We start from the raw sequence: 22,172 nt of genomic DNA, 5'->3' as shown, positions 1-22,172 counted from the left end.
ACCATTGGTCATGCTAGTTGGAGCAGATGGGAGTTGCAGTCCAACAACATATGGAGGGCTATCCCTGCACTTGGGGGGGGGGGGTCGTAATCTTTTGGAAGCCACATGCTAGTAGTGGAAAGGGCCAAAACCAGCAATAGGCAGACCCACAGCTAAGATCAGGAGGGGCCTACTTTTTCTTTCTCCTACCCCCTCCACTGATTTTTCTCAAACAGCACTCCGACCCCAAAAGGGCTAAGAAAAATTGCACTCCGACCCCGAAAGGGCTAAGAAAGGGACAGACCATTCTTGCTGGAGGTCTGAGCGAACTGCTTGAGAAGGGCTTTTGAAATCAGGCCAAGAGCTAAAAGCATTTCTTTTTTAAAACAATTTATTGGCATTAAGTATTAATGCATTGAAACTGTTCTCTCTCTCTCTCTCTCTCTCTCTCTCTCTCTCTCTCTCTCTCTCTCTCTCTTCTTTTGAAGTGTATGGGTAAGTCCCAATGACCCTGCCTACTTTTGTTTTTGGATAGAAATATGGAAGGAGCAAGTATGTTTGCTTTTTGATGAGCAACAAATTGGGATGGAATACTAATCGGAACACTCAGATTGTCTGAGAATACTCCTCTAAACAGAAATGCCTTCCTTTGTATGGAAAGCTAGTGCCTCAGGGAGGAGCAGTCTAACCCAACCTGATCCTTGAGGTGCTAGCTTTCCCAGTGTGGGCCCTTTTTCAATACTGCCTGCACATCTTCCTTGGAGGTACTCCAAAAAGATCAGAGCCCCAAAGCCTATTATAAGAATGTAAGAAGCACTGTAGCTGGATCAAGCCTAAGGCCCATGTAGTCCAGCATCCAGGTCTCACAGTGGCCATCTAGATGTCTCTTGGAAGCTCACAAGCAGGATCTGAGTGCAACAGCTCTCACGCCACTCGTGCTTCCCAGCAACCGATAATCAGACGTACCACACTCTGGAGAAATATCAGATCAGAAAGCAGATGGATGAGTTGCGTATCTGAACGGCCAACCACATTAAATAAGAAAGCTCTAGCATCTCAAGGAGAAGCCTAGGTTAGAAGTACACTGCTTCCTGAGCTGCTAGATTTTCACAAGCAGCAGGTGGGGGAAGCATTTGAACATGCAATGCCTCCACCCGAACCAAAATTCAAAACTCCAAAGAAGAAGAAGAAGAAAATGAAACTGGTTAAAACTTTTATTTAACAAATTATATTAAGAATACAGGTTAAATTTTCAGACACAAACTTCCCTTTTAAAATACAAGGAAGGCAATCTAAAATAAATATGAAAGGATAATATTAATAGGATTAATTAATGAACGAGTTAATCCACTTTCAATGTCCCATCACAAATAAAATGCATAGCATCTTAAAAATACACACACACACACACCGCACATATGCACACACACACACACGCACAAATACAATACAACTGAAGATTCCCAACTGCATAAAAAAGTGTTTCTTTTTGCCTGTATGATCTGATGTCATAAAAAATTGTCAAGATCTTGTTAATGCATTTTATATTTGAGCACTCTTAAGTCGCCTGGGCAAAACAGACCCACAGTTGATGGTTTTTTTGAAAACAGAGCACCAAGCTTAATCATTAATTGGGGGGGGAGGTGGGGTTGGGGTTGTGTGACTCTCCAGTTCGAAAGTCGTAGGGCTGCCATACGTCCGTTGCTCTGGATCTTAGCGTCTCTGTAAAAAAAAACAACAGCTCAACAATTTTGGGGGTGTTCTGTGGTGCCCTCCAAATGCTGGTGAACAAAACCCCCTGTTAGCCCCAGCAACTATAACCGAAGTTCAGGTACGACAGGAGCTGCAGTTGAGCAGCACCTGGGAAGCACATCGACAACATCTGGAGCAGGCACAGCCAGACTCCCAACACACATTAAGCACAGCCAGTGGTTAACCTTGATGGTAATTGTAGTCTAGCAACTCCTGAAGAGTCACAATCAACCCAATCCTAATGGAAGATTGTCTTCCATATCTACTTGGAAACTAACCAATTTACTCCACAGATCTGAAGACAGGAAGGTGCCTTGTACTGAAACAGACCATTGGCCCTTCTAGTTCAGTACAGTGGTACTTGGGTTACAAACTCCGCCAGTGGCGTAGCGTGGGGGGTGCAGGGGGGGCCGGCCGCACCGGGCGCAACATCTGGGGTTAGGGCAAATCCATTGGTTAGGGGGCGCAAATCCACGGGTTAGGGGGCGCAAATTACTTGCCTTGCCCCGGGTGCTGACAACCCACGCTACGCCACTGAACTCCGCTAACCCGGTAGTACCTCGGGTTGAGAACTTTGCCCCAGGATGAGAACGGGAATCACGTGCTGGCAGCACTGCAACAGTGGGAGGCCCCATTAGCTAAGGTGGTACCTCAGGTTAAGAACGGTTTCAGGTTAAGAACAGACTTCCGGAACGAATTAAGTTCGTAACCCGAGGTACCACAGTACTGTCTACGCTGACTTGCAGTAGCTCTCCAGGGTCTCAGGCAGGAGGGTCTCTCCAAGCCCTGGAGATTTCATAAACTGAAACGGGGATCTTCTGCATGCAAAGCAGACGCTCTGCCAGTGAATTTTAAACCCATTTGCGTTATCAGATGCTCCTTAATGCATTCAGTCGTGGCATCAGCATTGCTGAGGAAAGCTGGGAATCATTTTCACAATTGCAGCTGCACTTTTTTCAGCCACTATAAAATCACAGGAGTAACACCACTTATATCCAGCCCAGTGTTTTGTCTCATGCTTGTCTCTGAGATCTAGAGCAGGGGTCAGCAACCCTTTTCAGCCGTGGGCCGGTCCACCGTCCCTCAGACCATGTAGTGGGCCGCACTATATTTTTTGGGGGGAGGGGGGGATGAACTAATTCCTTTGCCTGCCCCACAAATAACCCAGAGATACATTTTAAATAAAAGGACACATTCTACTCATATAAAAACACCAGCCAGGCCCCACAAATAACCCAGAGATGCATTTTAAATAAAAGGACACATTCTACTCATGTAAAAACACACTGGACCGTCCGCGGGCCGGATTTAGAAGGTGACTGGGCCTTAGGTTGCCTACCCCTGATCTAGATGAACACATGGCCAATGCCAAGGAACCAATCCCTTTGTCTCCCCCCATGGCGGTTGCTGGAATGACCCACAGGAAGCACTTAAAAAGGTCAGTGAGACTTGCACATGTGTGCACACAACAAAAGAGATGTGTGTGCAAATCGTTGCATTTGGCAATGTACAGACAGCTTGCATCACTTTCTTTTTCTGAGACAAAGCATTACCTGTGAAACGCATTTGTCGTGGTTTGAAAAAGCCTCAAGACAATGTAGGCTGTTCAGAACACACTGAATGCTATACCAGCAACCTCCATTGGGGGAAGACAAGGATAAACCTGTGCTTTCCCAGTAGATAAAGGGCTGGTTGTGAAAGTCTCTGTGGGCCTCTCAACAAGGAACGGGGGGGGGGGGGGTCTCACGTGGTTTCTGTACGCTCTCATTTTAGGTACAGACTGCCCCCTACAGGAAAAATTAACAGTGGCAGGCTCCAACGCACCAGCTTTTTCCAGGTTTGTAAGAAAAGGGCCTTGGTCTTCAAAATAATCACCCTGGCACTATCAATCTATTTTTTTCATTTCATTTTTTCATTTCTTCTAATGATCCATAGGGCCTAGTTCTCAGCTGAGGTGGTAAGCCTTTTTGTGGACCTGACCCCCAACAATAATCCCGTCACCTAGCATGTCAGATCAAAAGGGGGTAACCTAGACTTTCCCCTGACACGCTAGATTGGCTTTTGTGTATGTGTTGGATGGGGAATAGTCCATGATGTGAGTCCCCCCCTGCAGTTTCAAGTGGTACATTCCAGCCATAGCTTTTGCTGCTCCATGGGTAATCTTTGGGGCTCAGAATGGGAAAACAGGGCTGAGGGAGAACAGTGACAAAGACAGCAGCATGTAGATCAGGGGTGGGAAACCTGTGGCACTCCTGCTCCCATCAGCCCTAGCTAGCATGGTCAATGTCAAGGATGATGGGAGTTGTAGTCCAAAAGCTACTGGAGGGCCACTGCTTTCCCACCCTTGCTTTAGAAGACGGATTCTCCAGATAAAGACGGCGGGGCAGTATGTGTCAAAAACCTGGAGGAGAGAAAGGCCCATGAAAACACTCTTATCAAGTAAACACTGCTGTGAACTGTGAGTGGATGAAACAGCAGCAACTCAGTCCACCAAAAAGCTTAAGATCTGCCCACCCACCCACTTGGGCTGGAGAGGATTCTTATAACTCTGGAGTTGGAAGCAGTACTGGGTCAGCCTATAGGCAGACTAAGCACATGCTTAGGGCACCAGCAAAGCAGAGGCACCAAAAAAGAAGAGAAGAAAAAAAGACACTTTAAAAAGAATTTGACATTTGGTATTTCAAAAAAGCATTGAAGTCGTCATCATAGGAAAAATCTGAATTTTGTTAGACATAGAATAGTAGCCAAATGGGAGATTAGGGCTACAGATAATAAAGTACTAGGAACATCCCACACCGTCAGGAAGAAGATGGTATGTCTATATCAACTTTCATCCATGCACTTAACCTTGGAAGAACAATTGAAGAACATGCTTGCCAAACAACTCACAAGAGCAGCTGCCTTTCTATGACCACCGTGTTTTAATTTGAAGACCGTTAGACAATCATTATTTACATGTTACACAGCTGAACCTTTCCACCTGAAGAGGGCAGTGGGTGGGGAGAAGTGGTAATAATCCTGTCCCTCTTTGCTGCCCCTGAAAAACATTTTGTTCTCTCCGGCAGGGACTCTCAAACAGCAGCACATGAGATCACACAGGCTTTCCAAAATAACATTAAAAAATAATAATACAGTTAACAGATTTCACCAAGACATGCATTTGGGTCTCGAACAAGACACTTGTCGTGAGCATGCTGGAGACTGAAGTTTAAAGTTGTCCTTGGACTGGCGAAGTGGGACCAGACTTGTTGTGAACTGAAGTCTTAACTCCCTTCTCAGGAGGCTTCCAGAGGCACACATGGTGGTCGCTCTCATCATCAAGCAGCCAATAGGGGAGACAAAGACTTTAGGAGCCAGCTGCTGCGACCGGCATGTTTTGATTGGCTGTCTTCTTAGCTGCCACATTCAAGTATTTCTGGGGAGACAATGGAAGTCTGGACATCTTTCCAGGCAGTCTGCATTCAGAGACAGATAGACAGAGTGCACCACAGAGCATCTCCCACGCTTCCAGGCAAATATCTAGGTCTATTTTCAGCTGGAAAAAAGAAGTGCCCCCCCACCAACAGGCCTTTGGAAACCAAGTAAGGTGGATAGCATGATCTTTGGATGAAGAATGGCTTTGCTAGTGGGACTGGGAGAGTGGATCTCCAGGCTTCTTCATGAGCCAGAGGGAAGTCCAGGCCACAAAAGGTCTTCAGCTCATTTCCAACTGCAGACAATTGGCTGTGTGGGATTTTCATGGCAAAGAAGGCAAAATTGTTGGCTTTTCTTGTTTACTTTCTTCCCTCCTCCAGTGCCGAGTGAAACTGTCACAGGTTATGGAAGAACACCAGCCAACCAAAAGCACAACCCAGTTTATTGTCTCGGTTCAGTCCAGACATAAACCTCAACCTTGTATAGAGATTGAGGTACAAGTTTAGAATCAATGATATGCTGTGATTTTAGAGTCCCACATGAGCAGTATGACTGCACTGGATTGGCGGTATTCCAGAATCAGCTGGGAGATCACTGTTAAAAGCCACAGATGAGGTGGCTGTGGCTTCCTAGATGGCGCAAGGCGTTTTGGAGAAAGATGCCTTCACTGGATTTTAACCTGGCAGAACCAGTTATCAGAAACAAAGCAAACATCATCATAAAAAAGGCGATGGACCAACACATCCATCAATCCAACACATTGGTTAGCACGGTTATGATGCAGAGTGGACCCTGAAAGGAGATATGGGAGGTCAAGACAGTTGATGAAAAGGGTTAACGCAGCCAAATCAAAATCTCTGAAGCAAGGAGAGATATCAAAAATAAAAAGAGAGAAACAAAGAAGAAATAAATCCTATCCAGTTATTTTGTACAAAGACAGCGACAAATCATCAGACACAAGAAAGAGAAAGAAAGAGAGAGTCCCCTTTGCTGGAAAGGGTTCCAGTAACACTGCTTTTGTGGGGAGGGGAGAATAAAGGGGTTTGGGGAAAAGGTCACGTGGAGAGGAGGGGAATCACTCTCCCCTCTCAGTAGTACATGTGCTTCCCCTCTCCGTGGCACCCAGGGGTGGGGGCTTCAGGACTGCTGGAGCTGTGGACATCGAGTGGGGCTCGGGGGGAGCCTGGCAGCAGCGCTCTGCTCTGTCCGGAAGCTGTAATCGTACTGTGGGAAACAGAAATAGAGATGTGTTGAGCTGGATTCACAGATAAGCCACACCACACAACCATCAAGAGAGCCAAGGCAGCTGAGGAATGGACACCTAGAGATTTTAAAGCAGACTTTTTCCCAGGCAGATCCTGACTTGTGTTTGGGTAACAAAGAGAGGCTTAGGTCATCATCCACCACATGCATTTAAAGCACATGGCTTCTCCGCAAAGAATTCTGGGACATGTAGCTTGCCCCCTTACAGGGCTATAAACCCAAGCACCCTTAAACTACAGTTCCCAAGATTCTTTGGGAGGTGGTGAAGCCACTGAGGTTTGGTTGGCTTTCTCTAGGGAATGAGTCTTTCATGTGGCAGCCCCTGGCCTGTGGAACCCCTTACCAATAGAGGCTTGGCACGAAGCACCCTTCCCTTCCGGAAGATGACTTCAGGAGGGAAAAAAAGGTTTAGTCAGGTCTTTACATCATTATATTTTTCCTTTCAACCCATTAGCATTTACTGATGCTTTTAATTATAGTTTCATGCATCTCTTGCTCATATTATCCTTATCTGCTGCATTTCTCCTTGCTGTATTTTTATGGAAGTGCATATTATGATTTTGCAAAGAAAGGAAGGAAGGAAGGAAGGAAGGAAGGAAGGAAGGAAGGAAGGAAGGAAGGGCTTTAAGTGTAAGGTGTAGATGTGACCAGAATCCCTAAATTAGGTAATCTCCTTAAGTGATTTTGGGGTGGGGAGTGTGTGGAGGGAGTGTTAGTTCAGTGGTAGGGGAGCTGTGGTCCAGGGGCCAAATCTGCCCCTCCCTTTTATCTGGCACTCATTCAAAACCATATACCATATTTTTCGCTCAATAGGACGCACCATAGGAGGGGGAGAACAGGAAAAAAATAAATTTCTCCCCCTCTCTGCTCAGCGCCCCTTCAGCGAAGTGGCAGGAGAAACGGAGCCCCTTCCATTTCTCCTCCCACTTCGCTGAAGGGGCGCTGCGCAGAGAGGGAAAACGGTGCAGCTCCTCTCCAGTGAAGTGAAGCCTGGAGAGCAAGAGGGATCAGTGTGCACTGACCCCTCTCGCTCTCCAGGCTTCAGACGGCTATCTGCAAGCCTCCGGAGCGCAGCGGGAATTCCTGTTGCGCTCCGAAGACTTGCGGATAGCTGCCTGAAGCCCACGGAGCGCAGCGCGAATTCCTGCTGCGCTCTGGGGGCTTCAGCGAAAGCAACGCGAAGCCTCCAGAGCACAGGGGGAGCTCTCTTCGGAGCACTTCAGAGGCTTCGTGTTGCTATCGCTGAAGCCAAGGAGCCTGCATTTTCTCCATAGGACGCACACACATTTCCCCTTAATTTTTGGAGGGGGAAAAGTGTGTCCTATAGAGTGAAAAATATGGTATATCCCTCACTGGCCCTGCTTTGCACCCTTCTTGCTTGAGTGCTTCTGTTCCTGGTTGAAATGTGTTCTTGCCTCTGGCTCCCCTGGATGGAAGACGGAAAGGAACCAAGCTAGTGCACAAAGCTTTAACATTTAAATTGGTCTGGGGAAAAATTCTGAGAGCCAGACAAAAAGGCCTGGGGGCCACATTAAACTATTTGGCCTAAGGATTTTTTTTTTTTTTTGACATGCAGTGTCAGAGTAAGTACAACCATCTCCTCAACACATGGAAGTTCTTTCAGCTGGGGTGTGTGTGTGTGGAGGATTCCAAATCATCTGTTCCTGCAGATGTCCCTAAAAGCCCTTGGCTCCTGCCAGACAGGATTAAACCAGAGAAGTGTCTTCATTGAGCTGTTACTTAAATCAGCATTTACTCCAAAGCCTAGTGTGAAGAACAGTACATGTAGAAATACTGCCACCTTGTGGCCAAACCACAGTGCAACACCAAAAGTAAATATTTGAATACTAAATACTGTTTTCTTACTGGCTGGTCCCATCTTACTTCCTGGATGAGACCAGAGATCCATCTAGCCCAGCATTACCTGCGACCATAGGAAGCCTGCTAATAATATTAATAGGCTCTTGCGTATTTCTGAGGGTTCAAAGCACATGCTGCAATCTGCAGGGTAAGTCAGTATTGGCGTCCCGAGAGTGGAGCTGCCCACAAGCCACTGCAATGGAATTCTCACCTCCTAACAAGAGTGCTCCTGCTCTAGACTCCAACCAGCTACTCAGCCATGCCTTCGTGCAGCATACAATAAGAGGGTGCCGGTTCACTTGTATCTCACCTGATGCTGAACATTCTGTGGCTTCTGGAGGCCACTGAGCATGCTCAGTCCCTCAGGGGGTCTGGGTTTAGGGGCCTCCGTCGCATTTCGGCTTTTTTAAAAAATAGTTTCGTATGCCTACGTATCTTAGGTTCCACATCAAACAAGCATTGCTTCATTCACGGTAGCCCAATTTTTGTGCCATTTATGCTGGCATGGAACCTCTGAAGTTTGCTGTTAAAGAGGGAAAGCTGGTTCCAGATTAAGAGGAGGCAGCTGAGGTCACTAGTGTTGTAAGAACAGCTTGATCTTCAAGCCCCACGGAGGACCTTAAGGTCCATAAATAGCAACATCCTAGAGGTCCTAGGCCCTAAGGAAGTTAGATTAGCCTCAACCAGAGCCAGGGCCTTTTCAACACTGACTCCGGCCTGGTGGAACGCTCTGCCTCATGAGACCAGGGCCCTGCAGGATCTGATTTCTTTCTGCAGGGCCTGTAAGACAGAGTTGTTCCGCTTGGCCTTTGGCTTGGAATCAACTTGATCCCCTCCCCCTCTTTCTTTTTTCCTTTCTCCTTCTGGGATGGAACTCCTATTTGGGGACTTCCCTGGCTTTTTTCTGGCCCACGTAGGACCAGTCTGGATAGTTGGCCTTGGTGAAGATTTGACGTTTTCATCCCCAAAAAGTTTTTGAGTTTCTACTGAATTGAGGCTGCATTTTAATGTTGTATTTTAATCTTGTTTTTAAGTTGTATTTTAATCAATTGTTTTATACCTGGTGTTAGCTGCCCTGAGCCCGGTCTTGGCTGGGGAGGGCGGGGTATAAATCATCATCATCATCATCATCATCATCATCATCATCTAGCCTAGCATTGCTGTTTCTACCCTGGAACCCTCCAGTCAAAAGAGTCCTCTACCCCTGTCATTACCTGCACAACAAAGACCTGCCATTTAACATCACAGCTACTAGCTATTTGTAGACCTATCTCCTCCATGAATGTGTCTAAGCTCTTAAAAGCCGTCTAAGGCAGCAGCCATCACTATAACTTGTGTCACAGGCTTCATCCTCACACCACGGCCCACAAATGCCTTGAACATCTGAAAGACCCTCTCCTTCCCTAGGCCTTCTCAGGTGCTGAAATCAGCAGGGGGTGGAGCTTGGTAGTTCCTCCACCCTCAGAAGTTTGGGATGGTGGCGGCCCAGGAGAGGGTAATTCTCTGTGGAGACCCCTAAGCTGTGGAACTGCCTCCCCACAGAGATGCATCATTCATTCATTTCCTTTATTAGACGTATTAGTCACTTGTCACCCAAAGGTATCCAAGCAACTTACAGCAAAAAGAAAAAAACAATGCCTATTACCATGGGGAGAAGGTGGGGGCGATCATGTAATATATTAATATTTCATATAACGTAACATCCATTTAAAAAAATACTCAAATAATAAACAAAGCACAACTAGGACTTGCTAATTCATTAAAAAACCTTAACCTCCCCCTAATCCAAAACTCATTCACATCAAACCAACTGTTTTCCCCACTTTAACCTCCCCACCCTACCCCACCCAGAAGTCTGGTGTCAAGGCCAGCTGCTGCTGGGTGGTCCAATGCCCGCCAGCGATTCTCCTCTCCCTTCGGGGGGGCCGAAGCAAAGCAGGAAGACGGCATTGAAAGTTTTACCTGCTTTGCGACGGCAGCAAGAATATTATTGACACAAAATTGGAAGCAAGAAGAAATACTGACAAAAGAAGAATGGAGGATGAAACTGATGGACTATGCAGAATTAGACAAATTAGCAGGAAGAATTCGAAACCTGAGGGACCAGAGATTCACAGAAGACTGGTGTAAATTTACGGACTATTTGAAAAGTAATTGTGATGATCAGATTACACTGTAGGTCTGCAAGAAGTTTTGTAAGGTGAAATATTGCAAAAATGGTAAAGAGGAGAATTGTTAGTTAAGATAATTAAAGGCAATATGAATTTAAGAAATGCAGAAGAAGTGATAAGAATGGTGGGTCATCAGAAGTGCTGATGGAAGTCCAAAATGATTGTATAAGAAGTGAAGTTTTGTTGTATGTATGATAATATCAACATGTTAAAATTATTAAAAAATTACTATATAAAAAAAAGAAAGTTTTACCTGCTTTGCAATTGACTCAGCTACTGCTCTCCCCCCCCCCGCCCCCCTGCAAATCTGTTCCAGAGTTTTCCCCAACCCTCCAGAGCATATTTGGGGAGGGGACAGGAGAGGGGATAAGGTCCTGTTGCACAGGCCTGTACTTTTATTTAGGGCTTAGCCACACTTCTGCCTGTCCAGCCACTTTACCCTGGGGTAATCCACTGCCCATTGGTGAACTGGAACAGAAGTCAATCTGCAGAAAAACCAAATGATGTTTGTTCCGACTGAGTGGCAAACAGCAGGGAAAGCAACAAGGAGACAGAAAGAACGGTCAGACCTGGGACAAGAGGAAGTGTGGGCGAGCTGATTGTTGAATATCGCCCACCTTATGACACCTTCATTATACAGCTTCCAGCAAATGCTGCAGGTGCACCTCTTTACCTTGGCTTTTGATACCTTATGTGTATATTTTTTTTGACCCACCTTATTATTTTTGCTATTTTATATTTGCTATTATATTTGCTATTTTTGCTGTTTTCAATATTGTGTTTTAATGTTGTAACCTACCCTGGGACCTTAGAGTGAAGAGTGGGAAATAAATAAATAAATAAATAAATAAATAAATAAATAAATGTAATAAAAAAAATATTTTGTGTTAGCATAGGCAGTTTATATGCAACAGCACAGGTTAACACTGATACTTTCTGAGTGTAATTTAAGACAGCTTATGTTTATATATCAGAAGCACATTCAGGCTTCACTATCTGAACGCAATACATTCTCAGGAAATTGTTTGTTAGGCAAGTGTTCACATAATGAGTCAATGATTTCCACTGATTCCTTTGGGGAAATATCTAATGTGTTCCTGGTAATGGAATTTCAACCTTCAAATGACAAGGAAAAACTAGGAAAATCTAGGAAAACCTTGCAAAACAAGTATGAAAGAGAACTTTTATTTGTCTGATCTCTCCCCCTTCTTCCCTACAAGGTTTCTGGTGAAGGGGCTGCCAAGGACCAGCAAAACACAGAAAGTTAGGCTTCTTAAAGGTTGATTTTTTGTTTGTAGTACTACACACAGGTCAGGCTGTTTGATATCTGAATCTATGGTGTGTATGGCACGACTTGGGTATTAATTCCTCGTGTCTGGATAAGTGGATTTCCGTACAATGAGCATTTGGAGAGACCCCAAAAGGAGGTGGAGGTGGAGCCAATGAAAGGCAGAGCCAACTAATTCTGATTTTGTTCCCATTCTCTCTGAGTTATACAAGGGCAATACTGAGACCTGAAGAAGCAGCAGCTGATGGGCAGGGCCAGCCCTTGGTTTAGATGTAAGAAGGCAGGCAGTGTAAGAAAAACACTGGGGCATAATTTGAATAGTAGAGTGCCTGGTATCTGGTGGGCAGGGCTTGTGTGTTTTGCTCTAGAATCAGCCCCTCCCTTCAGGGTGTGTTCAGTTAAGAATGTCAGTTGAGAGGAACCAACTGCCTCTTCTTGTTTCTTGCCTCAGACTTGCCTCATGATGTTGCTTCAGTTTCTCTCAGTCGCTGTTATTTTGTTAGTTTTCTTTATTATTAAAGCTCACTTTACATTTACGTGAGCCACTTATTTTTCTCAAAGAAAAAGAAACTCTGCTGAAGAATGGCGGAATACAGTGGACTCTCGGGCTGCGAGTGTGATTCGTGTGGGATGCACATTCGCAACCTGCAGCGTCCGCTACCTGCAGCGGTGTGTCTGCGCACACATGGGTTGTGATTCGGCGCTTCTGTGCATGCGCAAAGCGCAATTTAGCGCTTCTGCGCATGTGCGGCCGCCGAAACCCGGAAGTAACCCGTTCTGGTACTTCCAGGTTTCAGCGGTCTGTAACCCAAAAAAAAACGCAACCTGAAGCGTCTGTAACCCAAGGTATGACTGTATCCTAAACTTGGGTGAGTGAGAGGATATTTCCAGTTTGCCAGGAGGACTGATTTTGTTAATCATCCCCCCCCACAACAGGCAGGTGGGGGCTGGCTGAGGTTGGAGGGGCAGTGCCACATTCAAAGAATGAACCAGCCTCTAAATTCTCCCTTGTTGTTCCTCATACATTTGAGCCACTACTCAGGATGCCTCCATAACAGCAGAAAGACTTGGATGCCACATCTGACCCTCAGGTCTGAAGTTCCCTAGCCAAAAACAGCGCTAAACTAGATGGACCAATGGTCTGGCTCTATATAAGGCAGCTTCTGACATTCCCAGAATGTGGGAGCATGATTTGAGCGTTTGGGTTTGTCTCTGCAACCGTGTGGGATTGAATGATCCAGTTGCTCCTGGTGTCACAGAACTACCTTGCCTTTAGTGAAGCTACAACCTGCATGTATTCTGGAAGCTGTCGGTCCATGACAGACAATGCCTCTCTTGTTGGGAAATGACTGGTGCCACTGGATAATGTAGCTAAACTAAAGAAAGCAGATGGTGAAATGGAAATGCCTTCCTCACAACGGTTGTAAACACAAGAAATGGAAATATAACAGGCAATGGAATTTGAACCTATGGAAGTAGGCTAGAATTAAGTGACAAGGAAAAAATATGGAATCTTATTCCAATATGTGCTCACAGTGGAGAGATTTTAACATGGACATAGGTGGAAGAATTTACTATTGCTCAATACGGAGGAATGGTGGTGGGAATTAAGGGAGCTGAAGTAGGGTTGTCATATTTCAAAACGTGAAAATCTGGACACAAAAGTTGTTGCATTTTTTTGGGTAAGATATAGAAAAAGTAGTGGTAGTTTTGGAGCTTTTTAAAGGAAATTCACCCCCCAAAACCATGGGTTTTCTCAGACATTTTAACTGATTACCAGACATATGGCAGCCCTAGGTAAAGTAAATATTAAAGAAAAAACATGGTTGATACCCTCTTGGACTTTCCGTGGGAAAAATAAATGAATGGTTCTGAGAAACTCTGACTTAAATATTGTTTAACAGAAAGTGGAGAAGATCATGGACTGAATGTCTTAATTTTTTTTTCTTTTTAATGTTAACTGATAGATGGAAAATCAGTTTTCTCTACTGTTACTTTTCCTTTTGTCTTTTTCATTTCATTTCGTTTCATTTTGCTCTTCTCTCTCTCTCTCCTTCTCGTTTCTTTCTTTTTTCTTTTTCATTTCTCTTTGGAGTCCTATGCTGGGGACCTTTGTTATGGTCCAGGGATTGTGTACTCATGGGGGTGGTAGATGGTTAATGGAGAGCCTTGGGTGGGAGACAAAGTAATGTGGATTTCCCAGGGTGAGAGGCTGGAAGGAAAAAGGACCCTGGGCAAGAGCTGGGAAGTGAGATGGGGACTGAGAACTACCTTTAGGAGAAGACTCTGCATTTTACTTGTTGTGTTTGCATTTTTGGTAGCTGTTATTTTATTGTATTGTGAAAAACTTTAATAAAAAAATCTTACATACTTAGAAAATGCCTGGTGCCAAGGTGTGATGCAAAAGGAGTGCAACTACAGTCATACAATGGTTGTCGAATGCCTTGCGACTCAAATGTTTTGGCTCCTGAACACCGCAAACTCGGAAGTGAATGTTCCAGTTTGCAAACGTTCTTTGGAACACGAGCTTCCGAGTGCAGGAAGCTCCTGCAGCCAATCGGAAGCAGTATCTTGGTTGTTGAACATTTTTGGAAGTCGAACGAACTTCCGGAACGGATTCCGTTCGACAAGCAAGGTACAACTGTAGAACATTCCAAACTGGAGCAAACCTTCCTGGAAAGAGAAGCTGCAAAGCAGTGCCTGATTTCGATGACATAAACTGCTCTGTTTAGCTGCCCTTGCTATGGGCACTGACTGGCAGGGAATCTGATCCTGGTTTTGATGTTCTGGTTACTAAGACATGATTAAACCAAAAGCCACAGTAGAGCAATAGCCTTCTTTAAAGCCCACTAAAATGTCACAAGCTAATGTGCAACCTTTTGAGTCATTCGGGGCTTTTCACCTGGCTGACTGTTATGCAATGGAGGGCAGGGCATCTGATCTGTGTGCACAAGCTCCCAGGTTTAACCCACAGCATCTCTTGGTAGGTCTGAAAAACTGGAGAGCTGCTGCCATTCAGTGTAGACAACACAGAGCTAATGGTAGCAATGGTCTGACTCAATATAAAGCAGCTTTTGGCCAGGAAGGGCTGTAGATCACTGGTAGAGAATCTGTTTTGCACACAAGAGGTCCCAGGTTCAATCCCGAGCATCTCTAGGTAGGGCCAGGGCACACGTGCTGTTGGAAACTCTGGAGTTCTCCTGCCAGTCAGTGTTTACAGTACTGAGGTAGATGGACCCAGAGTCTGACACAATATAAGGCAGCTTCCTATATTCCTATGTGGGGCTGGATGGGGATGATGAGGGGAGGGGGATGCAAAGACAGACATTGTGCTGGATGTTGAAGCTACGAGTGTTATTTTTTTCCAAAGACCAGAACATAAAGCCCAGCAACCAAGTTTGGATGTAATAGGAAACTGAGTGTTTAAATCAGGGATGGGGAGTCTGTGGCCCTCCAGAAGTTGTTGGACTCGGTGGAGAAATGTGCTTATACATATACGTATATATTGCATTTTTGTTTAAAAGGAAGATATATTCTGTGACCTCTGTAACTGCAACGTGGCCTTGTTTTGTTATAATGTGACAACCTGTTTGGCAGTTGGTTGCTAGGTCACAGGATTTGGCAGAAGAGGGGGGGCTGCCTTAAGATTTAGTGGGTGGGATTAGGGCTAAGAGTAGGCAAATGTCAGTCTGATTGGCTGGAGGTTTCAGTCAGTTGGACAGTTAACGGCTCAGCAACAGATTCAAATCTCCGTTCAGCGATGAAACTTACTAGATGACTGTGCACCAGTTAACAACAACAACATCTATCATCATCATCATCATCATTCCATCCATTTGACTGGGTTGCCCCAGCCGCTCTGAGTGGCTTCCAACAAATTCAAACATCGAACACAGCAAAACATCAGACATACAAAAACTTCCGTATACAGGACTGCCTTTAGATATCTTATAAAAGTCAGATAGTTGTTTATCTCCTTGACATCTGATGGGAGGGCGTTCCACAGGATGGGCGCGACTAACAATAAGGCCCCCTGTCTGGTTCCCTGTACAGTGTTACCACGGGTTACATACGCTTCAGGTTACATACGCTTCAGGTTACAGACTCCGCTAACCCAGAAATAGTGCTTCAGGTTAAGAACCTTGCTTCAGGATGAGAACAGAAATCGTGCTCTGGCGGCGCAGCGGCAGCAGGAGGCCCCATTAGCTAAAGTGTTGCTTCAGGTTAAGAACAGTTTCAGGTTAAGAACGGACCTCTGGAACGAATTAAGTACTTATCCCGAGGTACCACTGTAATTTCATTTCTCAGTGAGGGAACCACTGGAAGACCCTCAGAGGTGGACCTCAGTGTCCAGGCTGAACGATGGGGGTGGAGACACTCCTTCAGGTATACAGGGTCAAGGCAGTTTAGGGGTTTAAATGTCAGTGCCAACACTCTGAATTGTGCTTGGAAACGTACTGGGAGCCAATGTTGATATTTTAGGACCATTGTAATATGGTCCCAATAGCCGCTCCTAGTCACCAGTCTAGCTGCCGCATTCTGGATTAGTTGTAGTTTCCAAATCACTTTCAAAGGTAGCCCTACATATAGCACATTGCAGTAATCCAAGTGGGAGATAACCATGGGATCTACCACTCTGACAAGATGGTGCGCAGGCAGGTAGGGTCTCAGCCAGTGTACCAGATGGAGCTGTTAGACAGTTGCCTTGGACACAGAATTAATCTGCACATCCATGGACAGCTGTCCTGGTCTTTCAGGGGCACAGTTACTCCATCCAGGACCAGGGAGTTCTGCACACCCACTTGCCCCTTGTCCCCCTGATATAGTACTTCTGTCTTGTCAGGATTCAACCTCAATCCGTTAGCCACCATCCATCCTCCAGACACTCACATAGGACATTCACCATCTACACTTGTTCTAATTTAAATGAGCTGAGTATAATCTGCATAGTGGTGAACACCCAGCCCAAGCCTAGTGGTTTCATATAGATGTTAAAAGTGTGGGGGAGAGGACGGAGCCCTGATTTACCTCACAAGTGATCACCCAGGGGTCTTAGCATTCACCCACAACACTACTTTCTGGTCACGGCCCAGGAAGGAGCAGAACCACTGCATAACAGTTCCCCCAGAACCCAGCCTTGCTAGAGGGTCCAGAAGGATACCATGGTCAATGGTATCAAAAACCGCCAAAAGATCTAGCAGAACCAGGAAACAGCTTTCACCTCTCTCTCTCTATTCCACCGGAGATCATTGACCAGCACAACCAAGGCAGTTTCAGCCCCATGATGGGGCCTGAATCCTTATTGGAAGGCATGCCTGGAGTTGTTCCATGCCCACCCACTCAATCAGCTTGGCGAGGAATGGAAGATTTGAGACTAGGTGATAACTGGCCATAGTGGTCGGGTCCAAAGATGGTTTTTTAAGAAGTGGTTTAATAACCACCTCTTTAAGGGGTTCCAGGAAGACTCCCTCACAGAGAGAAGCATTCACTATCTCACAGAACCCACTGCTCAGCCCCTCTCTGACTCAGGATGGGCAAGGATCAAGAACAGGTGGTTGGTTTAACTTGTCTAAGCAGCCTGTCCACATCCTCAGAGATAACAGGTTGGAATTGATCCTTTACAACCTGACTAGACAGAGCACTGGCATTCTCTTTCTCTTTTTCTCAGCCTGCCCTACATAATAGGGTTGTTGTGAGGATAAAATATGATCACAGAATTCATCCTCCCCAGAGACAGCTCTTAGCATTAGGTAAGTTCCTCCAAATTTTAGTGATAAACCCATGTAACTGGTAGCTGCTAGTAGGATAGGTGGTAAACAAATAGAATGAATATTCAGAAGTTACTAAGCCACATTAAGTTGTGGAATGGGCAGTGACCTGAAGGAAAAAAGCTTTCCCCCCTATGAATGTGACCAAACCCCAGGAGGTAAAAAGAGAACAGGTGTTCTTCTGTTTATGGAATGCTCTCCCCTAGGAAGACTGCTAGGTGCCAACTGAGATTGTTTTGACCTCAGGCAAAGATGTTTTTGTTTTACAATGATGCAAAAGCATTCTCCTTTCCTGCAATTTCTAGAAACAGGTATTCAGAAGCATACTGCCTTAGACTGTGGAGGCAGAGCACAGCTATCGTGTTTAGTAGACAGTGGTAGCATTATGTTTTAAAGTCATCCAAGCTGGTGGTCATCACTACCTCTTGTGGGAATGAGTTCCATAGTTTAACTATGTGCTGTGTGTAGAAGTACTTTCTTTTCTCTGTCCTGAATCTTCCAACATTCAGCTTCATTGGACGTCCACGAGTTCTAGTGTTATGAGAGGAGAGGAACCTTCCTCTGTCCACTTTCTCCACACTGTGTATAATTTCACACACTTCTGCCATGTCACCCCTTACCTTTTCTCTAAACTAAAAAGCCCCAAATGCTGCAACCTTTCCTCAAAGGGGAGTCACCTCATTCTGTTGATCATTTCAGCCACCGTTTTCCAGAACCTTTTCCAACTCTACAATATTAGTTTTGAAGTGAGGAGATCAGAACTGTGGTCATACCTGGAATGGGAGTTCTGTTGCGTAATGTTTGATGTATTACGGTATTTTAATATTTTGCTGGAAGCCTCCCAGAGTGGCTGGGGAAGCCCAGCCAGATGGGTGGGGTATAAATTATTATTATTATTATTATTATTATTATTATTATTATTATTATTATTCAAAATCCAAAAGACATCCATGCCTTCTCTTTTGGAGTGAACGTTTTACCACACCCTCAATTGCTATTTTGATCAACTGCTATTTTGATTAAGCCACCAGGGACTAATTGATTCATGTTCGTGGGGGAGGGAAGATTTCCAGCTCCAGATCACTAACTGGCAATCCCTGTCTGTCAGTAACATAATGTCACAATTTCACTTTTGTGAGCAAGTTAATACAGTGGTACCTCGGGTTAAGTACTTGATTTGTTCCGGAGGTCCGTTCTTAACCTGAAGCACCACTTTAGCTAATGGGGCCTCCTGCTGCCTCTGCGCCACTGGAGCACGATTTTTGTTCTTATCCTGAAGCAAAGTTCTTTACCTGAGGTAATATTTCCGGGTAATATTTCTGAAGCGTATGTAACCCGAGGTACCACTGTATGCCCTGTTCATCTACTTTATGTATGAGACATACTGTGGTGTACAGTGGTACCTCGGGTTACATACGCTTCAGGTTACATACACTTCAGGTTACAGACTCTGCTAACCCAGAAAGTGTGCTTCAGGTTAAGAACTTTGCTTCAGGATGAGAACTGAAATCATGCTCTGGCGGTGCAGCGGCAGCAGGAGGCCCCATTAGCTAAAGTGGTGCTTCAGGTTAAGAAGAGTTTCAGGTTAAGAACGGACCTCCGGAATGAATTAAGTATTTAACCCGAAGTACCACTGTAGTGGTTAGAGTGTCAGACTAGGACTTGGGAGACCTGGGTTTGTATCCCCACTTGACCATGAAGCTTGCTGGGTGGCCTTGGGCCAGTCGCTGCATCTCAGCCTCACCTGCTTCACGTGGTTGTTGTGGGGATTAAATGTATGCCTCCCTGAAGAAAAAGTAATTAAATATAAATGCAATGAACAAGTACATTCTCTCCCAATGCAATATTTAATGCCACCACTAGATGACACTGTGTGACTATAAGAGAGCAGAGTTTGTTTATTTTTTTATGTTTTTTTGCATTGTTTTATTATCAACACCTGGTTATCTTGAAAGTTAATGGCTGGGGAAAGTTTTAAAGAAAGGAGAATACATTTTGGCATTATCCCGGTTGCAAGTTTGATTGCTACCTAGGTAACTGGGAAATGTGCACCACGTTCTTGGAAAATTAATACGGACGCCTGCTTAGCAAAGATGTTGCACGGAAAGTGATGTATGAGTACACATCTCCCTCTCCTTAAAAAAATAAATAAATTAAATGGCATGAAGGAGAGTCTTGCCAAGGAGGAGATCTTCCTAAAGGCAGCTCAAAAAAAAATTGGCACCCATGTCTTCATTAATTTTATGTCAATGTCGCAATGTTGCAGTGAGCAGCAAGGGCCCGCAGCTAAGGCAGCAATAAGCGCTATTTTTCACAGATGCAAACGCATAAAGATGTCAGCTCAAACTGTTTACTAATTAACACTTAAAAAGATACAAATTAGATATGCGTGGGTAAGAGCAATTATAATCAAGACGAATTTCTCCAGTCATTTGGGATTGGGGTGTGAGGGGGGGGGGGAGAGAAAATAACCAAAACTCCCAAGCTGAATCGCTGGAACCAACATTTAAAAAACAAATGAACAACCAAACCTGAATTCCTGCCAGTTAGCAAGTGTGTTCGTTTAAAGACCATTACATGTGACTGTGCTCAGGAGGGGAGGCCTGCTGAGAAGGAGTGGGGGCATGGGGCGTGAGGGAGGGAGGGAGGGAGGGAGGCAGCAACTTGGGAGGATCTGAATAAAATTAAGTCCTTTGAAATGCAGTTGAAGAGGCTTTGCTGAGATGGTGAAATTAAGCCATAAAAGCCAACAACACTTCCCTTGTCGAATCCTGAGAGACTGATTCATCTTAAAATGTATGCACTTGTGGCATCATGTTACTGTCAAACAGGGATAGCCAATTAGTGATCCTGGGGCTAGAAATCAGCACTTTGTAAGCTGCCTTACACAGTCAGACTCCAGTGGTCCATTTAGCTGAACGTTTCCTATACCTGGGATGGGAAACCTCAAGCATAAGAATGGCCAAGGCCCCATCTAGTCCAGCATCCTGTTCTCACAGTGGCCAACCAAGATGCCCATGGAAAACCTGCAGACTCTCCCCTCCTGCTGTTTCCAGCAACTGATATTCAGAAGCATTAAAGCCTCTGAGGGGGCAAAGCTAGTAGCCAATGGCAACCTTATCCTGTATAAATTTGTCTAATCTTTGAAAGCCATCCAGTTCGAGTGTTATGAGAGAAACTTTTTCTATCCCCTTTCTCCATACCCACCCCCACATGCCTGGGTGATGGGGAACAATTGTGGCCCTCTAGGCCTCATTATCTGGTCCTCAGAACTCTTCCCAGGCCATGCCCCTCAATAGCCCTGCACTGCAATCTTCTTGGGTGTGTTAGTCTGGCTGGAATGTGTCTTTGAACTGTGATACTGCCTCTTGCTTCCCTGGATGGAGAAATGTGAATGCAGAACCCCTCTTATAAACGTAAGAGTAACACTTATTGCCTCACCCAGTTTTGCCTCTAAATAACAACAACAACCTCAGAAGCTGGAAGAGAGGCTGAGTTAGATTTCTGCAAATTTTAAAGGCAAGATTTCATACCACCCTGTATGGGTTCTCCCAGTCTCAAAATATAAATATATCCCCACCAGAGCAGCTGACAAAGGTGAAAGCCAAAATGTTTTGCAGCAGAAATAAAATCTGTTTGTTAATCACCCTGTTGTATGTATTATTTTAGTGATTAACTGAATCCCAACAAGCTTGTGTTAAGTGCTGGTCTGAAGCTTTATCTATATGTACAAAATAAATTGTGCAAAGTGGGGAAAGTTATGCATATTTGCATCAAAATACAGATGCTGCAGAATGCTGCAGAATTTGGGTTATGGTGGTGCAGAATTTCACCCACAGCCTTGTAACGCGAATAAATCATATCCAGGCTCTGAAAAGAACTCAGGTGGTGAATCAAGGAAAGACAAGATTCCAGAAGGGACTTACCTCCTTCTCGATTTCTGCCAAGGATTTAATAGTGATGCCCAGGAGATCGACTGGCTGCATCTATAAGGAAATGCAAAATAATAATAACAATAGCAACAACAACAACAACAACAACAACAACAACAATCAGTTTATAAAAATGATAATTCCAGCAAATGGAATGTTCCAGCTTCCTAGCAAGTGCAGGGATTAGTTAAGAGGCTCACAAAAGTCCAATGGGTCACAGGATCCCAATACATCGTGGGTATCTCCCCTGAAAATAACAAGTGGACAATCCATTTAAAATTAAGCTTAAAATCAGGAAAACCACTAGGTTGGAACTCTTTCCACTTCACCCTCAATGAGAGCAGTGTAGAACTTAGCTTGTGTCAGTTATCAGTACACTTATCTGCCAAAGCAGATACCTGATTATCACAATGGAGGTCACACCTCCTTTGCACTCCATTAAAAAGTACTGAGAGCAGCCCAATACCAATTATAATCAATGTGGTTGGCTCAGTGGATGAACAGGTGGCCTATCTGATTCTTCACAGGCTGGCATTCTCCCCCATCCCAAAAATTGTGCGTTTTTTTCCTAATTGCTAAAGGAAGAAAGACAATTATGTCTCACATGTGTAGCTTTTAAGAAAAGTTTTGAATCTGAGATGCCTGGGAGGGGAGACTCAGAAAATACCATCTAGCAGAATGGAAAAAAGCTGGATTCTAGCACAGCTAGAAATTATTCTGGAATGTATGAACTTGGAGAACTGTT

The 22,172-nt window shown here is 44.8% G+C and overlaps 1 protein-coding gene across 5 annotated transcripts in view; it reads right to left on the bottom strand.

The window, feature by feature from the left end:
- Nucleotides 1-1,175: 1,175 nt before the first annotated feature.
- Nucleotides 1,176-22,172, bottom strand: part of MVB12B (multivesicular body subunit 12B) — a 98,571-nt gene continuing 77,574 nt past the window's right edge. For 4 of the 5 annotated variants that reach the window (XM_083597068.1, XM_083597067.1, XM_083597066.1 and 1 more), the window contains exons 9-11: nt 21,422-21,481; nt 2,267-6,369; nt 1,176-2,104 (exon numbers count right to left, since the gene is read on the bottom strand). In XM_083597068.1, coding sequence (XP_083453194.1) covers nt 6,283-6,369; nt 21,422-21,481 — 147 coding nt within the window. In that variant the 3' untranslated portion in view covers nt 1,176-2,104; nt 2,267-6,282. The remainder of the gene's footprint in view (nt 2,105-2,266; nt 6,370-21,421; nt 21,482-22,172) is intronic. The other variant, XM_083597065.1, reaches the window with a different exon arrangement.

Source organism: Podarcis filfolensis (genome assembly GCF_964270895.1).
Source record: "Podarcis filfolensis genome assembly, chromosome: Z".
Taxonomy (NCBI): domain Eukaryota; kingdom Metazoa; phylum Chordata; class Lepidosauria; order Squamata; family Lacertidae; genus Podarcis; species Podarcis filfolensis.
This window is presented reverse-complemented; position numbering and strand designations above follow the sequence as displayed.